Raw genomic sequence first — 19,634 nt, forward strand, 5'->3', positions numbered from 1 at the left:
CTGTGGGAGCAATTATTAGAAAATGGAAGACATACAAGACCACTGATAATCTCCCTCAATCTGGGGCTCCACGCAAGATCTCACCCCGTTGGGTCAAAATGATCACAAGAACGGGGAGCAAACATCCCAGAACCACACGGGGGGACCTAGTGAATGACCTGCAGAGAGCTGGGACCAAAGTAACAAAGGCTACCATCAGTAACACACTACGCTGCCAGGGACTCAAATCCTGCAGTGCCAGACGTGTCCCCCTGCTTAAGCCAGTACATGTCCAGGCCCGTCTGAAGTTTGCTAGAGAGCATTTGGATGATCCAGAAGAGGATTGGGAGAATGTCATATGGTCAGATGAAACCAAAATAGAACTTTTTGGTAAAAACTCAACTTGTCGTGTTTGGAGGAGAAAGAAGGCTGAGTTGCATCCAAAGAACACCATATCTACTGTGAAGCATGGGGGTGGAAACATCATGCTTTGAGGCTGTTTTTCTGCAAAGGGACAGGGATGACTGATCTGTGTTAAGAAAAGAATGAATGGGGCCATGTATTGTGAGATTTTGAGTGAAAACCTCCTTCCATCAGCAAGGGCATTGAAGATGAAACGTGGCTGGGTCTTTCAGCATGACAATGATCCCAAACACACAAGGAGTGGCTTCGTAAGAAGCATTTCAAGGTCCTGGAGTGGCCTAGCCAGTCTCCAGATCTCAACCCCATAAAAAAATCTTTGGAGGGAGTTGAAAGTCTGTGTTGCCCAGCGACAGCCCCAAAACATCACTGCTCTAGAGGAGATCTGCATGCAGGAATGGGCCAAAATACCAGCAACAGTGTGTGAAAACCTTGTGAAGACTTACAGAAAATGTTTGACCTCTGTCATTGATGAACTTTGTTATTGACCAAATACTTATTTTCCACCATAATTTGCAAATAAATTCTTTAAAAATCAGACAATGTGATTTTCTCTCATCTTTTTAAGTGGGAGAACTTGCACAATTGGTGGCTGACCCACTGTATGTATTATTTTCAGCAGTGACAGCTATGCCATTGTTAGACTATCAAGTCTTGATTTGACTTGTTTCTCGATAACTCACTTGGAGTTCAGTCACATTAAATCATCATCGATGTAATTTTTTGTAGTGGAACGAATATAAACAAAATATTTAATAAAATTTCATAGTTAAAATAAATGAATGGGAGCCGTAAGAGCCGACTCTTTTCAATACTACTGTCTGCAAGTGCGTCTCTTCTCCTCCGTCCACCACATCTGTGTTTGCCCCGTACGTTCTTCTCCAATCTGACTTTTTTTCCTGATTCTACTCATCAAATCACAGCATCATGTTCCCTTCAACATTATTATCTTATATTTGATATAGCAATCCAAATCATATCCATAACGTTAACTACTCTTATGGAGCGCGTACCGGCACTCTCCACAAGCTGCCGGTCACTGTTGTGCCCTCTCAAGTGGACATATTGTGAAATATATTCTATTGAATCGGACCACACTTTATCTCTATAATTATTAGAATGCTCACGTTGGTCCCCCCCAAAAGATCCCTTTCGGCGACACACTACAAAGGTTATTTTCAGATAACGTTACATTAGAGATCACATCTATTTTGTCTTGGCATGTCGGACATTACTCACAAAAATACAGGGAGAATCGTGAATCTGCTTGAGATTTCGCTAATTTCAATTGATTTCCGATTTCGAATCGTGACACCCCTAATATTTATATCTATATATCTCATGTTGGAGTGACTTTCCTAACCTTCCAAGTCCTGGGGCCCCCCAGTGGAGTTCTCCTTGTCTCCAGGCGTGGTTCCACTGTCGCTGCTCTCCGTTTCGGAGGTGTGTCCGGCCCCATTCCTCAACGGTTCCAGCTCGGCCTCGCCGTTCTCCTCTGGGACAGCGGGTTTCTCCTCGGCCTGAGGGTCAGCAGCAGGGAGCGGAGCAGCAGTCGGCTTGGAGGCTGACACCACGGGTGCAGGGCTGCTGCTCTGTAGTTTGGGCTGCGAGGTCTGCTCTCCAGCAGACTGGTCTACTGGTCTGGGCTCCTCCTGTGGGGAGAAAAGAAACACAAAAGAAACATCCATTGTTAGATGGCTCAATCATTGTAATAATAATATGCTTCATTTGTAAATAGAGAACCCTTGATAGACCACATGCAACTCAAAGGTAATCCCAGAAGAAGTAGGAAGTAGAAGTCAGGCAAGCAAGAAAAATGCATGTATTAAAAATAAGTAAATATTGTCAATTTCAGTTTTGGGTCATCGATTTAGACGGATACATTTGAAGGATCATGATCATTCCTCAGCAATAATTTAATTTCTATTTGTTTTCTAATTTCTCTTGAGTTACTGGTTTCCAATTATTAGTCTTGAACAACTAAGTATCTTTAATCAAATAATCCTGACAATAGTTTAAATCGAAAAGTCCTCCCTGGGTCCCCCATTAGCAGAAAAGTTGCTTAACAGAATTAAATGACCTCTGCACCAACTCTTTACATGTTGCAAGACAACATACAGTCGATCCTAATTATACATGGCAGGCAAATAGCCCCATTGTTGATTGTCGTGGTATGATGTCATTTTTTGGTCTGTGCAGCTGGCATAAGTTCTTTATAGAGATTGCGTTGGCCAACCATAAGGGGAGTTGTGCCTCAATGCAAAGAGTTGAGTATTGTCAATATTGACATCACAATTATTTAACACGATCACTCATTGACTTCGCATTTATTGAACTTAAAAAAAGTGTCTTTTTAACAGTGGATTTTCTTGAACTTAAAACATAACAAATTTTAAAAAATTATGAAAAAAAAAAGATAAATTGAACAATAAATATATAATATATTAATATATATTATATACATTTAAATAAATAATATAATGATCATTGTTGTCTGTTGAAAACAGCCCGAAAAGTTCCCGAATCTGCGCTCTGTGATTATATGCGGGGCCGTTTGGAGTGGATCTAGGGACTCTCCGACCGCGTCAGACCAAACGTCACTAAAAATCGCGGATTCTTTCTTTAATCGCCCTCCTTTTGCAGGGATGGGGGCCTCACCGGGCTCGGGCGAGTTCGAGTTTGAGTTGGTCTTTGGGGAAGACCCGCCACGGCAGCTCTGGGGGGGGGGGATAATCCCTGCTGCGCGCTGCCCCGTAGGAGAGGGCTGCAGCACCGGAGAGCGGAGGAAGCACCGATGCGCCTGGACCCCAACCAGGGTTTCCGTTAGAAAAAAAAAACGGTGCCAGTCAACGTGTCCTGGAAGATGTCAGTGTCCCGGACAAATGCTAGACATTCCGGTCAAATATTTTCTGTGTTTATTGAGCTTGAAAACAATTGATAGGCAGGATTTATAGAGAATTAATTAATGAAGGGATGAAGAAAATAAAATAAACCCTGTCAGTTAATGCGGTTTTAAAAGTAAACAAATATTATGCAAGATACTACTTGAAATCAAATTATTTCTGTTCATGAACAATAAGTAACAAGGGCAGATGTTTTAATTAATATTTCAATTAAATAAAATTTTGATAAAATGAAAAACAAAATAAATATTGCAAGTAGGTCTAAATGAATAATAAAGTTTGTGGTGTTCTATGTCTTGTCGACATATTTTACACAATGGATATTTACCGTCTGCTTTGGGTCTGAACTGAAATATATATATATAAAAAAAAAAAGAAAACGCCAAACGATGGATGTATGTGTCTTTGTTGTCAACGATACATCATCTTTCTGCTACTCCTCAGAGTTTTCTCAGACGCTGCGCTTTGTCACTGCCCCGTCTGTATGTGTGTGTCTACTGTGTTTACAAGCACAACCTGTCCACGAGGGAGGGGGTGGGGCTTATTTCTATATCGACAAGGTCGCCTTTGGATCATCTAATCTGATTGGCTTTCCGTTGCAACTTGACGAACACGGAAATGAACGGGTGTGCGGAATATTTTATCGAAATGATCGAGTTGAGTTTATTTTATTTTGACACAGAGGAAAAAAATAAGGTGATAATCATCGCTATTGTGTTATCGCCAAGCACGAATTGAAATTGTACTCAGAGGGAATTATTTTCAGCTGACATTTTGACCGGAGAGATTTAAATATGTCGGACTTGAACAGTTTTGCCGGTCAAAAACTTGTAATTACCGAACAACGGAAACTCTGACCCAACACTGGTTAGACTTCATGTTTGATAATAACATGTGTAATATAATAGGCGCACAATGGATCGGAGCGAAGACTCTTTACGGGATTCAAACATGGAAACTCCTGGTGAAGTGTCCTTTAGTTCAACTAAACTAAACATGCCACATGGTACAGTCACACAGTCGGCGCACATGCACCACAACAGCCTGGCTGAGTGAGGAAGGGTGAAAGCGCACCACCGTAATGGAAAGGGGTGCGCTGGATTTATAAGAGACAAAACGAGAGGGTCATTGCGAAACGGAATGCGGCACAATAATAGTTTTATCTCAGCGATTTTCTTTTCAAAATCATTAGAAACCAAATCGTAATTGATAAAATTTGATTAACTGACAACGACTATGACTATGGATTATTAGATGTGAATGAAATACGTAAACCCATCATCATTATTACGTATACCAACATTGTGCCATCTCCCAAACATTAGAGGAGAGATAACAGCAGCTGGAGGGCATTAAGACAGCTATGGAGGAAATAAGAGAGGGGGAATATTACGCTGAGATGGAAGGGAGTGAACGAGAGAGAGATGCAGAGAAAAAAATTGGGAGGCGGAAAACAAACAAAAACAAAACTCGAAACAAAAGGCAACGTCAGCATTAAAGGGGAACCTATTATGAAAAACTCGCTTTTCAGTGCTTGTGCACATATATTTGGGTCTCTGATGGGCCGACTAACAAACAAACTGTGAAACCCCAGTGGGGTTTTTTTGTGGGCAGCCTTTGTCAGAAAATGTCCTGAAACAAGCCGTACAGATTTGTGATCCCTTCCTGCATCAAGTGGGGTTTCACTAGAATTAGAACTGCCCTCCATCGGAGTAACCCCACCGATGGCTGGAGAATAACAAGCTGCTGGGAACTGCTCCGTTGGCTTACAGAGCAGCACAAATCCTCTCAGAGAAAGACAAATGAATACCAACTGTCCATGAGGAAACTGCGACGACGATAGAAATCTCTGTATATTCAAAAAATGGCGTGTTTTTCTTAAAATAAATAAAAGTATTCGTGATACACTGGGCTGTGGTGTGCGATCTGCGGTGCATTTCTCCAAACAAAACCAATAAAAATTTAGTTTTTATTGTAGTTGTAATTATTTTATCTTACAACATTTAAATGAAACAAAAAATCCCAGTGTGTGGTGTGCCAGAGCGGTGTCTGTGTCAGCCACAAGTTTGAAGCACGGCAACAACAGTGGGAACAAAAATTTAAACGAGGCCTTGTAGATCTAATATGAGTGAAGATTCAGCAACTGGATTGCTTTTTTTCTTGCCTTAAATTTGTTCAGAAACAGATTTTGGTGGACTGATGAGGTGAAATCAGTGAAAGTTTACAGACTAAATACAACAGAACCCGGAAGTCAAGGTCAAAGTCCAGAGCACGAGGGATGGAACTTCTAGCCGCCGTCCTCCAAGTCATTCATGTCTGCGCTCTACCACCACACATGTGGAAGCACTTTTCCATTTGAACCACTGCCCACAGTGTGCGTCTCCTCTAACTTCTCTGGATCACCACGACTCACTCAAGTCTCTAGAGGAACTTATCCACCATTTGAACAACGTTGACCTGGATTTCGAGGCATTAGACTTCCAATCAAAACATCATCATGAGGAAAATTGTGTAAAGCGTAGGGCTGGATCAGCAAAATATATAAATCAATATTCCGATACCATATATTGTTTCAATTTCTGATTTGATTTGAAAATCGTTACAGCCATACTTTGTTTGACAGTTATGCAACCAGTTTCTGCCTTAAATGCTACCAGAGGTACAAATGAATTACATGTACAAGAGTTCAGTTGGAACTCCAGCAAACAGCTCAGATGATACACTGAAAAGATGGTAGCAATTCTCATTGTGTTTCAAATGCCAGACATGTCCAGACAGAATCGTGTTGTGATCTGAGCGATATCGGATGGAATTTAATCGTGATATCCCGCCCAACACCCAGCTCCAGTTAAACACAAACCATTGACAAACTGCATCCAAACATTATCACCATCATAGGAGAGAGCCGCCAGGCCAACCTTCTTACCTGACTCTGCTTCTGTAGCGTGTCTCCGACAGGGAGTCCTTCATTTGGTTTCTTCCAGGTCTTTGGTGTGGCAGCAGCAGTCTGACTTACTGCAGCAGAACACCGACATGAATAGGGTGTAAGTCATGATCAGCAGTAACCTAACAAAGTCTCAACTGTTTGAAAATGTAAAGGCCACTTCAGGCCAATTTCACATTGCCGCTTCACCCCTCTATTTTTCTTAAAGCAGGAAATGGAGTGTGGTTAGTGACATGGCAACAAATTACATGCATCAGCAACACCATGGCAACCAGTGATAAACAAAGATTCTCTACCAACACTAGAAAATGATGAGCTGAATAGCGCGTGCGCGCGCACACACACACACACACACACACACACACACACACACACACACACACACACACACACACACACACACACACACACACACACACACACACACACACACACACACACACGTTGCAGTTGTTCAAAGAGTGTGTGATTATTGTTGTATTGTATATGTATTATTGATTATTGTCGACATTGTGAAAAGTCGTTAGGTCTGGGTGTGGCCGGTATTTTTAGTCATTTGTAAGACAAATTGAAATCCTTGCAGACACATTGGTCGGCAATTAAAATTCCTCTCAAAAATTTTCCCTGGTCTGACGTAAAGAGCATAATTACAGTGCACGTCACTGAGCCATTCATAGAATTACAATGAAACACATGACAGGTACCTGTTATGGGACTCTTCCTGGTGAGCACCGGCTGTTGGAACTCTATCTTGCCGTCACCGACACACGACTCCAGTCCCCCTTTGAGGTCTTTACTATCTACAGGCTTAGCCGGCTCGCCAACCTCCGCTGTGGCCTGCACTAGAGGAGGAAGGCCGGGCGGGGGTGCTGGCATGGCCGGTGTGGGGCTTGAGGTCACGGTTACTGGCACCACGGCCACGGGGGCCATCGGGGCGATGGCAGCAGCAACGGGCAACTGTGGCCTCGTGTCTGAGGGCAGAGTGTCAGAGGAGGCCTCTCTAGGAGCCTGGGGCTTGATTAGAGCCGGAGCCACAGGGGAAGGCTCCCGAGTGGCGGTGCGCGGCTCCACCCTGGGGTCCGCGAGGCCATTTAGGGCCTTTGGAACATGGGTCGGTGGGAGCTCCACAGCGGGCTTGTCTGTGTTTTCGATCTGAGGAAGTGCCGGAGGCAGTTTTGGCTCCTTGGTTGAGGAGGCTGGAGAGGGGTCAGCCGGAGAGACGGGCTCCTCGGCAGAGGGTTGCTCATCGGTTTTGGCCGCTGGAGGCGGAGCGGTGACTCGGACCACGAGGGGCGCAGAGTAGGGAGGCTCTTTCTCGACAGGGGAAGCGGAGTCAGGGACGGGGGTGCCGGCTTCCCGTCTCTCTTCTGGCTCCACAAGTCCGGGTGAGGGGGACTTCTGTACCACCGGCTCAGGTTTTGGCGTTTCATCTATAAAAAAAAAAAAAAACAGGGGGGGGGGGGGGCATTAGGATACACACAGCATTGAGCATTTAATCAAGGTTCAAGAATTGAACAACACGTTATGAGATATTAAATGTCAACTCTGAATCAGAAGAATGACTAATTTTGACAAGAGAAATGCATAAAGTCAGATAAAATGTTTATGTTCAAAATAAGACCACATGAATCTTAAGACTATTTAATGACTTTTATGACCCATAATATTTGTATAACTGAGTTAAAAGCATTTAAAAAACTTTTTAAGGAACTGTAGACACTGTGGATGAGTTATTTTAAAACAGAGGATAATAAAAATAGCACGAATAGGAGTAGAGATATAAAAAGATAAAAAGCAAGCGCCCCGTTGGTCAATGCAGTTAGAGGAGGATGAGGGGTGGACAGGGGGCAGACCTGGCCCAGACTTGGTGTCTGCAGCCGCGGGTGTGGGGGACTGAGGAGCCTGGTTCAGAGGCTGGGGGGGCTCCAGGGTAAAGGCTCCAGGAAGGGCCTGCTGCGTCTGGGTCTGCTGCTCTGTTGCCTGGCTGTTGCTGCTGCTGCTGCTGCTGTTGTTGCCTTGCTGCTGCTGCTGCTGCTGCTGCTGCTGCTGCTGCTGCTGCTGCTGCTGCTGCTGCTGCGATTTGAGGTAGAAAATGTGAGGATAATGAGGGTGCGGCCATAAGAACTAGCGACACGCAACGAGACGGACAAACAGGCGCCGAGACGCAAGCACGCACACACACACGCAAATAAGCCGAAACGCCGGACAAAGCAGGAAACGGGGGGGGGGGGGGTTATGGTTGGAGAGATAACAAGGTGAGAAGGAGGAGGCGGGAATCATAAGAGGAAGATTGATGGAGCGGTGAAGAAAAGAGGGAGCAAATCATAATAAAAAAGTACCAAAAACAAACCGGAGGATCAGAACGGTACACAATGAGGAGCAGAGGTTGGGTGAGACAAGCAAACAAAAAAGGGGTAGAAAAAAATAATAAATAAATAAAAATAACCACAAAAACAAACAGAGAGAGAGGAAAGACAGTGTTAACATCAAAGGAAGACACAGGGAGGAAGAAGTCACAAGAACACGGCAACAACACCGACAACACCCCTCTTCAGAAGCCACCGCTGGCAGGGTATGCACCAATTGAATAAAATACTTGATTCAAATACGATTCCATTATATTGTTTCAATTTCTGAATCAATTTGAAAACTAATACCAGTACTTTGTTTGAAAGCTGCGCAATCATTTTCTGCTAAATTAAAATACACAAATGAATTGAAATATAAGAATTCTGAATTAGACTGAATTTGTCCTACAAAATATTTTTGTAATACAGTACATGTCAGATGGAAAACTGAAACAATGGCCATTTTCAAGATATCGATATAGAATCTTTTTGTGAGCCACCTCATCAATACAGAACTGAATTGCTATTGAACTGGATCGTGACTCTTTGGATTGAAATTCCAACAGCTTTTGGGTGATCAAGGCATACGCGGAGAGGATTCTACAGAGGGAGATTGAGGATACAGTACACAGTATGTAAATAACCTACTGTACAAAAGTAAAGCGGCAAGAGATAGCCAATCACTTAGGAAATCAAGTTTAGGAGGGTAAAGAGAGGGTAGATTACATCTGCTACAAAACGCCATGAAGGCAAAACTGGTCGTGACATCACAGTCATCGTCGTTCTAACTCTATATTGCGCCCATAAAGTATGTTTGTTACTACAGGCTGTTGGCAGCATGTCTTCTCCGCATGTCAGCCACGCGTACGTCAACACTTTAAATGTAAAAAGGTCCAAAAAGAACTAGCGAGCAAATGTCAACCACAAGTTTGCCGAGCTTTACCTGTGGTGGGGTGGGAGTCGAGGAGGGGCATCCGACGGGGGGCGTTGGATTCCTGCTTCCTGACCCTCCCGACATGATCTCCTCAGTGATGTCCCTGCCACCCTGGTTGGGGTCACGGATACGGATCTGGGAGGACAATGGCACCAAAAACACATCTCACTAAAGCGCCTAAGTCCTGGAGCGGCTGCTTCAAATGCAAAGTGGGTACATGGTGCGTGAGCGCTGGCCGCTCGCCTACGAAACAACCGTCTAAATTGGGATTAGACGAGTCAAGTTTCAGCTTTATCTGGCCATTCAAATTCTGGGAGCGTCTTCATCCACATAACCAAGAGCAAATCAGATTTTCTTGCTGTTTTGAGCCGGTCATGCTGCATTTTATCCTTATTGATTATTCTGTTATTAGCCAGTGGACAGGTTTAAATACTGAAATTACTCTCTGAACTCAAATAATACATTTTCCACATGGCCATATCCCTTTTCATGTGGTTCCAATCTTCTTCCACAGGGAATACTACGGCCATTACGTGAACATGACTTTGTTAAGTTTCCACAAGGTCCCGTTGCCGGGACAATTTCTCTCCAAAATACCACGAAAAGACCCCGACAGAACGGCGTAAACCAGACGACAACTAACACTCCTGAGACACTCACTGTTTTCTTCTCGCGCTTGGCTGGTGGAGGTTGCTGCGGTGTAGGCACTATGATGGGAGGGGAGGGGGGGTACACAGTCTGTCCTGGGTAGTAGGGGGGACCGGCTGTGGGAACGGGAGCCGGGACGGAGGGCGAGACAGGCGCGTGGTACCTGAGGGTATCTGAGGGAAGATGTTCCGGTTAACACAGAAAGCAGGCAAGGGACGTCTCCGAGCCCCCCCCCCCCCCCCCCACAGGGTGAGAAGAGGCAGAGCAGATTGTGTGTGTGTGTGCGTGTGTTTGTAGTGCAACGGTGGATGACTCACGGTATGGGGCGGGGTACTCCCCTGGACCCGGACCAGGGTAGAAGGTGCCGGTTCCTGGAGGCTGCACGGAGTACTGCTGAGGAGGTCCCACGTAGGGTGTACTGTGGCGATACTGTGAACAACAACAAGGAGAGAAATGAACACAGGGAAAACACAGTTCTGCCAGCTCAGTTTTAGTGATGGTCATTTAATAATTTTTCCCCCTCTTTTTTTGTTTTGGTTTGTCGTTTTATAAGTCTGACCAGACCTCCCCATGGTGCCAATAGCAATGTACAAAACGTAGACGCCGGCATGTAAAATTTATCTTGGCTCTGAACTTGTGCACTTCTCTCCGACAGAAAGATTTACCGTGTCTTGCAGTCAAGCAGCCCCAAGGGAATTGCAGTAGAGGCCGAGTAAATAAAAATTTAAATGACTATTAAATATCAATAACAGTTGCCAAGTGATTTAAGAAGATATTAAGATCTTACACATTTGATACCATTTCCCAATCCCTACGCTAATACCAATGCTCGATTCTGTGCATAGAACTGATTCCATTAAGGGATCACTTCATAACAGATAGACAGAAATAATAGTGTTAAAAAAATATCAGAACCCTTTACAATACATTTGGCAGGATAATCAGATTTTTTACTGCGCGCCCTCCGTTTACCCAGTCTGTGTTGAGCTTTTTGTACAGAGTAAATAGCGTCAACCTAAGCGTCTGTAAACAAAATTGCATGCAGAATATTACCACAGCTGCTAGGGAAATTTTTTCAATTAAGATAAACTGTATCATCCCCTCTCCCTCTTTAGCTCAATTCCACTCAAAAACATGAAACGCTGTCCCGGCAATTTTAATGTACGTGTTTATAGAAACCCAGCGGATATGCAAAACCGACACGGGCAGAGGGATTGACTTAAACGAAATGCAAAATTGCCTCATTAAATCAAAGAATACAATTACACAGGAATCACAAGGGGCGGTCTGACCTTTGACATGTTCTAGGATCATCATTTAACACTGGAACAGTGGGTGAGCTCACCTGTGGGATGTAGTACTGTGCAGCCTGGGGAGAGGGGAAAGGCATGGGGGCCATGGTCATCATTATGGGCTGATTGGGGGGGTAGACCGCCGTTGCCGGTGTCTGAGAACCGGGCCGTAGGGAAGGTGTGTTGGTAGGGATTGCTGGCCTCGCTGTCTGCATCTGGGTCCTCTGGAAAAACTGAGGCCGACAAACAAAAGGAAGCAAGAGAAAGAGGGATGGAGCGGGAGGGAAAATTAGGAAAAAATGATAATAGCTGTGTGAAAATAATCCTGTCCAGTAATTCCTCAGAGGCTTGATCCGTTTTGTGTTTTATGCGTCATCTTGATGTTGGTTTTCATATAAAATGTGAGATATTTTTTGTTACGCATATTAGATGATACACCAAAAAGTTGGTAGAAAATCTCAATATGTATCAAATAGATAAAATTAACTGAAACAGAATTGTATCTTTGATTTGAAATCAAATCATGCGACCCTGCCCAATACCCAGCCTAAAATTAAAAAAAAAAAATTTATAGAAGTAAATTCACCGCTATACCCTTTGAACTCTTAAATCATGCCAACAACAAACATGCAAATTAACATGTATGGTCCACAAGCACAGCATGAAGAGCATTTCATTCCTTCCCAGTTTGTCCCAGTTTCACATGAGGGTGAAGCGCAACACAAAATCCACATTAACATCTCGTATCAGGATCGGCTCTTTGCATCTACCATTCAACCCCATGACGACAGATCACAAAAAATAGTGTCTTTGATGGGGTATAACCTGCTCTTCTTGGAGTGCTGAACTAAGAGTCAACAATATAGTTAAATAACGTACAACAATCTGTAGATGATAATTAAAGGTCCTCCATATCGTTTAGAGGTCCTTGCATTTTGGTTGATTCAAATTCTAATGAGAATCTTGAATCCTTGAATGAAAAGCGAAGGACTAAGGGTTGCCTGAGAGTACCGCACATTATTCCCAAAATGCAGAAGGGAGGTGAGGTCAGGGCAAAGAGGCATCGTCCCATATTTTCTAGACTACAGGCTATGTGGGAGCACATAAGGTGGCAGTATGAACCTGGTATCACCTCAGCTCGGAGCATGACACCATTTTGTCATATATCACTGGGGGGGTCAGGGTCCAGACGATAACACAAAGCGGCCATACGGCTCCTAAAAATGCAGCGTGTTCACAAACACAGTATAATACAGCCAAGTGTTTCAACAAACACAAGTGGCCTCTGAAAGGAAGCGTGAGCTCAGTTTGAGGCATTTAACTTGATGCTTTCACCCAAGTATGCTCTAGTAACGCTCTATTGCTACTTTTGAGAGGATGGCTTCTACTGTATAAACTACCAGGTTGTTGTGTACCTAGCAGCTATCCAAGGCACCAGAGTGTGAGGCAGCCTGTAATGCCTTCCCAGTAGGGCAGAATGTAACAAGCTTAACTCATGTGTGCCAAATGTGTGTCAGGTGGGATGACGGTAGAGCTGGGTAGCGTCAGAACATTTTCAACACAAGCAACCCTACGATACAGATACCTTGTTTTTGATACAGATTCGAAAAATGTTAGACCAATTTTCTATAATATCCTGAATATTCTTGAGCTGTAAAAAAAATAAAAATAAAAAATCTATGAAATTTCATTTACCTTTTTTTTTTTTCGTTGACACTTTAAATTTGGCATTGAATAGCACAGAATGTTGATTCTCATTCATATGGATAGAATTTGGTCATACTACAGAAGTATTGAATTTCGATACTCAGCACTAGATACAAGGCCTCTCTCTCCACCAATCAGTGTGCACAAAATTCATAAAATTCATTAAGACTGGCGGTTTAGGAGATCACCAATAAAATGTAAGAAAATAATCAATGTGTTTGAAACAGCTCAATGCTGCAACGCCTGGAAACGCCACTTCCTTGTGGCAGTGGTGTCTGAAGCAGTGAGGGTTAAAAAAAAAAAAAAAAAAAAAAAAAAAAAAAAAAAAAAAGGCAATAGTCCAAAATACTAGGTGGAATAGGTGGAAATTCCTTCATCTGATATCGGGGTCACTGGTTTACTGTAAATAGGTCTGTACAATCTCGGAATTAACCAGGAAGCTATTCATTATCAGAATAACAAGTGGTATCTGAAAGATGCTGACGTGAGGGGAAAATATGAGTCAACAGACAAAACATGTTTCAGACATCTGTTCACAAAAAGTATTTTCAAGTTTTGGAGGAAAATACATATGGAACACAAGTTAAAACTAAACTAAACACTAAAATAATGAAAAATACATTTAAAAAAAAGTTAAGAATTTTCACTTACACATAACACATTTTCTACCATAATACACAGAGCAATTACAAAAAGGAGAGAGGGGGGTTAACAACAACTAAAGTGAGTATCTGTCATTCCACATGCTGTTCATCCAATCTGTGCAAGCCGATTATACTTTATACCCGATGAGCCACAACATTAAAACCACTGACAGGTGAAGTGAATAACATTGATCATCTCGTTCCAACGGCACTTGTCAAGGGGTGGGATATATTAGGCAGCAAGTGAACAGTCAGTTGTTGAAGTTGATGTGTTGAAAAAGGGCCAAATTGTGATGGCTAGACGACCGGGTCAGAGCATCTCCAAAACGGCAGGTCTTGAGGGGTGTTCCCGGTATGCAGTGGTTAGTACCTACCACAAGTGGTCCAAGGAAGGACAATAAGTGAACAGGCGACAGGGTCATGGGCGCCGAAGGGCTCATTGATGCCCATGGGGAGCTAAAGTAAGCAGTCTGGTCCGATCCCGCAGAAGAACTACTGTAGTACAAATTGTTGATGAAAAGTTAATGCTGGGTACGATAGAAAGGTGTGAGAACACACAGTGCATCGCAGCTTGCGTATTGGGGGGTGGGTTGACAGCCTGCGTATGGGGCAGCGTAGCCGCAGACGGGTCAGAGTGCCCATGCTGACCTCTGTCCACCGCCGAAAGCTCCTACAATGGACACGTGAGCGTCAGAACCGGACCATGAGGTAATGGTAGATATTGGCCTGGTCTGGTGAATCCCGTTTTCTTTTACATCATGTGGATGGCAGGGTGCATCTGCATCATTTACCTGGGGGAAAGATGGCACCAGGATGCACATTGGGAAGGCAAGCAAGCGGAGGCAGTGTGAAGCTCTGGGCAATGTTCTGCTGGGAAACCTTGGGTCCTGGCATTCATGTGGATGTTACTTTGACATGTACCACCTACCGAAACATCATTGCAGACCAAGTACAGACCTTCATGTCTATGGAATTCCCTGATGGCAGGGGCCTGGTTCAGCAGGATAATGCACCCTGCCACCCTGCAAAAATTGTTGAGGACTGGTTTGAGGAACATGACAAAGAGTTCAAGGTGTTGACTGGCCTCCAAATTTACCAGAACTCAATCCGATGGAGCATCTGTGGGATGTGCTGGAAGAACAAGCCTGATCCATGGAGGCCCCACCTCTCAACTTACAGGACTTAAAGGATCTGCTGTTAATGTCTTGGTGCCAGATACCACAGGACACCTTCAGAGGTCTTGTGGAGTCCATGCCTCCACAGGTCACAGCTGTTGTGGCGGCACAAGGGGGACCTACACAATATTAGGCAGGTGGTTTTAATGTTGTGGCTTATCGGTGTATGGATGAAGATTGCAAAGAAATTGAAAAGGTCAATTCTAATAATAATTTATGGGACAAAACAAAAACATTTTCCAAAGGGAAGGAAGGATGATAGTTGGGGGGGAGTTGACAATGACGACAGTGGATGCTTAAATAGATTGAAAAGTTATGTGATCAGTGGGGATTGATCCTCATCATGCCATGCAGGTCTACAGATTGCCAAATATTACCTGGATGGGCCTGAATCCTCCCTTGAGTGTTGAAAGCAGGAAAGAGAAAAAAGCCAATGGGAGACTGCACTGATGGGTGTGATGCACCACAAAATCATTCACCAACACAGGGCAGGGAAATTTCCCCCACGCCTTTCACACCCGAGACCGAAACCCAAATCAAAGCTCAACAATTTCATTTTTCAACCAGCAGAGACTCTCACAGCAGAAAAGTACCGCCAACTTGGCTTTTCATGTGACAATGAATGTTATAGTGAAAGAAGTTGACCAGCCCTATTCCAAATTGAATGGCATTTGGCAGCTGGTTATTTCCTGTATTGATATGTACTAGTGTAATTCAAGAGTAAATATTTATTTCACCTATGCACAGACGCACCCACTTTCAGCAAAGTCACTGGGCTGGCCCCTAGCACGCCCATAACTTGGTGTTTTCTGGTTCTGGTCTGGACCTGGCCATCACCCAGAGCGATGACTTAGCACCGCAGAGAGGGCAGGGCGCTCAGGGCAACTTGCCAGTAAGTTTCACGCCACAACTTCCTTCTCCCTGAGCTGCTTTGTATGGCAGCATCACTCCTTACACTTGCAATCACAGAATAACACAACTTGGGGGGGGGGGGGTTAAAACCTCGTATTTACTGTCTGTGCATCTTTTTTGCAACTTCGCCAAAGGATTTACATGAGCTTATTAGATAGAGTCTAAAAATGCCCGTTACGATTTAAGCAAGAGTTTTAACAACATGTTTGAGATGGAAGATTTTCACCTGACGTGAACCACTTCCTCACTCCCATTTATGACTTGAGCAATTTTATGTACTTGATTCTTGATTCTGACATATAAACCCAGAAATTATCTGATACACATATTTCAAGTGTAACAGAAAGATTCGACAAAAGGTCAAATTCAAAAGCTAAATGCTGTCAATCACCCTCTGAAGAGCCACTCAGCACAAGAACCAGTGGGCCTGTTTCTGAGCTTGAGGCTCCCCGCAGAAGCTATGAGGAGACTTCTCAAAGACGACGGTTACAATGGAAAGTTTATGAAAGAAACCGAGCGTGTTGTGTCATTTGTTTGACGAAAGACATATGCTTTTGGCAGTTGGATCCCTTTTCAGATCTCCAAGCGGCTCCTGCTCTATAAGTGTGTGAGTATTTGCATGTGCGGGGGCACAATTGCAGTTTTCTCTCACAGTATAATAGGCCATTGTTTGGGTTCATTGCCTTCCAACTCCACTTCCGTGGCGACAAGAGCCCTGCGCCAGTTTGTGACATCCAGACCATGCACTCTGTGTGCTTGTACACACCGGTGCCAGCAAACAGCTCCAACAATCTAATCCACTGTACTATTAATAGTCAGTGAAAAAATGGTCACTGAGGAAGCAGCCAGAAGGTGAGGAAGTGTGGCTAAATTAAACAGGGTCGCGGTGGAGCTGTCACAATAATTACATAACCATTTGATCGAAAATTTTGGTTCGTATGTTTCCATCCAAATGTCAAGGGATTTTCAGGCCAATATTAGAATTGTCGCAATGTGCATTACATTTTGAATTATGTGAGTTATGTTGAGGAAAATGTACTGTGGAATTTATATCTTCCAATGTTCAATGTAAAAAGACTTCTTCTGCAATAGACTGTAATATTATTACACTATTTTTATTACTACACTATATTATTATTATAATTATAACACTTACAAAAAGAGACAATTAAATGGTTAGTTGCAATTATTGGTATGCAATTGTTAAATTGCCAACAGCATTGGCAATTTCTGCAATTTCCACAGGAATTGCCATACAGCCTGGATGGTCTACAACTGCAAATTGCACTGTCCAAATGTGTCGCAAATCTGAGTTAATTGATCATCAACTCAGATTTGAGGATCGTGAAAACCCGAGGTGGGGGGTGTACCTGACATTAGTCTTAGGAGACAGCAGCTGCTTTTAATTCTGACACAGCCCAAATAGAAAGTTAACAGGAAGTCACCATGGCGCCACAACTTCATTTCTCATCCCACTTGAGTCTCTCCTGTCCCAGCGTCCACATCGTGGCTCCGCTGCACAGACAAGGCAATTCACAAACAAAGTCTACTGGAAAGAGCGTGTGGAAGGAAGGAAACTCCTATTTGTTTTTGCCTAAAGTCACATTCTCGGCTCTGTAAGCACCGAGTGCCTTTTTGCTGCGTCATTCTGAAGTTATATCTGAGATAAATGTAATACAAGAATAAGCATGACATTAAAAAAAAAAAAAAAAAATTGTTCACTGGGAGGAGTCCACGGGAAGTGATGCGGATCACCCATTAAAATTATTAGGAAGGGTTACCATGGTAGCAGACACTGATGCTGCAAAACTATTTTATTTCGTTATTTATTAATTTTGAAGGTCTGCCGAAAATCAGGACGTCAAAAGAGAATGAAGCAAGCAGCTTTACCAAAAGATAAGAGATCTATGCTGACCTGAAGGACAGACAACACACAGTTATTCTGTTTAGCTTTGACGTAAACAGCCTTTTTAAATGGTCGTGTAAAAAAGCAGAGACAGTAATCAACCCATCATAGTCTGTCTCTCACAGTAGAACGCCAGAATGGTACTTTAGTACAACTGCCTTCCGTAATACAGTGAATTCCAAGAAGGCGTACCCCTCCTTCCGGGGTCGCCCTGCGGTGGCAACAACATCCTTCAGAATGACAAGTCAACATTTGACAGAAAAACATGTTGTAAGCGAGGTAGAGATAATTAGGGATGTAATAGCTGCTGCATTAGCACCATGCGTATTAGGAGGAACATGTGACTATTGTGACCGTCTTTGTGTGGTCCCTGTTTTTGTCTGACGCGTAGAAGTGCAAAAAGAGAAAAACTGCATTTTTGTTCTACCGCACAACTGCGGTGAAAGCCCCATATTGTAACAAAATGGCCTGATACCCAAAAATAGTTTGTCATGGTGGGCTACATTGTACATCTTTGGAGTCTTACTGATTATTTGTACAGCATTGGCAATTTCTGCAATTTCCACAGGAATTGCCATACAGCCTGGATGGTCTACAACTGCAAATTGCACTGTCCAATTGTGTCGCATTTAGGCCAATGTGTGATGCGTTGACTTTTACTGATTGTCAAATAAAATAATTAATCTTGTTTTGTTTTGTTTTTTTACTTACCAGACTTAAAAATCACGCCCATTGCAAATTCATTCGAGATTAAAATGACACATACCATTGTTTATCAGAGATAATATTGTTCAACTTTAGTACAGAATAGGTGTTAAGAGGGAAGCTAATTTGAATTGAGAGCTGGCCTCCCACACCTGCATTATTTGTGTATTTGCAAATGATAAACAAATCCTGTGATCGCTTAAACGGTTACTCTGATTATCACAAGTCAGTGATTATTGATAAAAGCAGTCTAAATTACTTCTCTCTATATTGGTTGATGACTGTGTCACAAATGAAAGAAGCCTGTATGGCTGAGAAATTTCTCTGTGACATCAATACTTCCAGAAAGTCGGCTCGAAATAAAACCGCAAGGTTTTGATATCTTTTCTGCCCTAGAGTTGATTTTTGTGAGAAACAGTGTTGGGATTTCCTATTTAATCTCTTCTTAATAAGTAGGCGAAATCGTGTGCGAACATAAAATTGAGCTGAAATTTTAATTCAACACGGGCCCTAAATAGTTGAACGACAGATAGTATACAAATTGCAAAGAGACAACATGAAAGAGTAGTAAAATTAATAAAAAATAAAACAATTATCAGATGTATTTGTTTTCCAATACAATAATGTACCGTGTTGAATCAGCCCTATTCACTATTATTTAAGATGAATTCCTGGAATCTTAAGACAAAAAAAAAAAAAAAAAAAAAAAAAAGTGTGCTTTGAAAATTAAATAAGAAAACAATCATCCATCATATGGATTCTCCAATTAAAGTGTCAAATCTAACTGGACCTAAATGTAGATAAGCGAGAGTCTGCCTCTGACACAGCTGTGATGGTGATGTAGCGGAGGACACGGGGGGGGCGTGCAGCGTGGGTAAATTACCTGATGGTGAGTTGGTCGAGGGCCCGTGGCAAACTGCCGGGGGAGGGGAGGGGGGGTGGGGGGTGGGTGGGGTTGGAAGAGAAGTCCAAGCATGAGATCGCAGCAGTGACGGCAAAGCGGGGTGGGGGCAGAAGAGAAAAGAATCACAAGAGAGACAGAACAGATGAGCGATGATGGAAGACAGAAGCTCGGCGGTAAAACCACACAGAGCAACAAAGCTTCAGGATTCGGGGA

The 19,634-nt window shown here is 43.2% G+C and overlaps 1 protein-coding gene across 1 annotated transcript in view; it reads right to left on the bottom strand.

Moving 5' to 3' along the window:
• The window catches only part of eif4g3a (eukaryotic translation initiation factor 4 gamma, 3a), a gene marked incomplete at its 5' end in the record, with an annotated part of 70,188 nt that overhangs the window by 27,843 nt on the left and 22,711 nt on the right, over positions 1-19,634 (bottom strand). Inside the window, 10 exons of the mRNA XM_080001050.1 lie at positions 1,763-2,051; positions 6,229-6,317; positions 6,951-7,676; positions 8,100-8,319; positions 9,538-9,663; positions 10,189-10,349; positions 10,494-10,605; positions 11,522-11,701; positions 15,372-15,392; positions 19,401-19,433. Coding sequence (XP_079857176.1) covers positions 1,763-2,051; positions 6,229-6,317; positions 6,951-7,676; positions 8,100-8,319; positions 9,538-9,663; positions 10,189-10,349; positions 10,494-10,605; positions 11,522-11,701; positions 15,372-15,392; positions 19,401-19,433 — 1,957 coding nt within the window. The remainder of the gene's footprint in view (positions 1-1,762; positions 2,052-6,228; positions 6,318-6,950; positions 7,677-8,099; positions 8,320-9,537; positions 9,664-10,188; positions 10,350-10,493; positions 10,606-11,521; positions 11,702-15,371; positions 15,393-19,400; positions 19,434-19,634) is intronic.

This window comes from Zeus faber (assembly GCF_960531495.2).
Source record: "Zeus faber genome assembly, chromosome: 5".
NCBI classification, from domain to species: domain Eukaryota; kingdom Metazoa; phylum Chordata; class Actinopteri; order Zeiformes; family Zeidae; genus Zeus; species Zeus faber.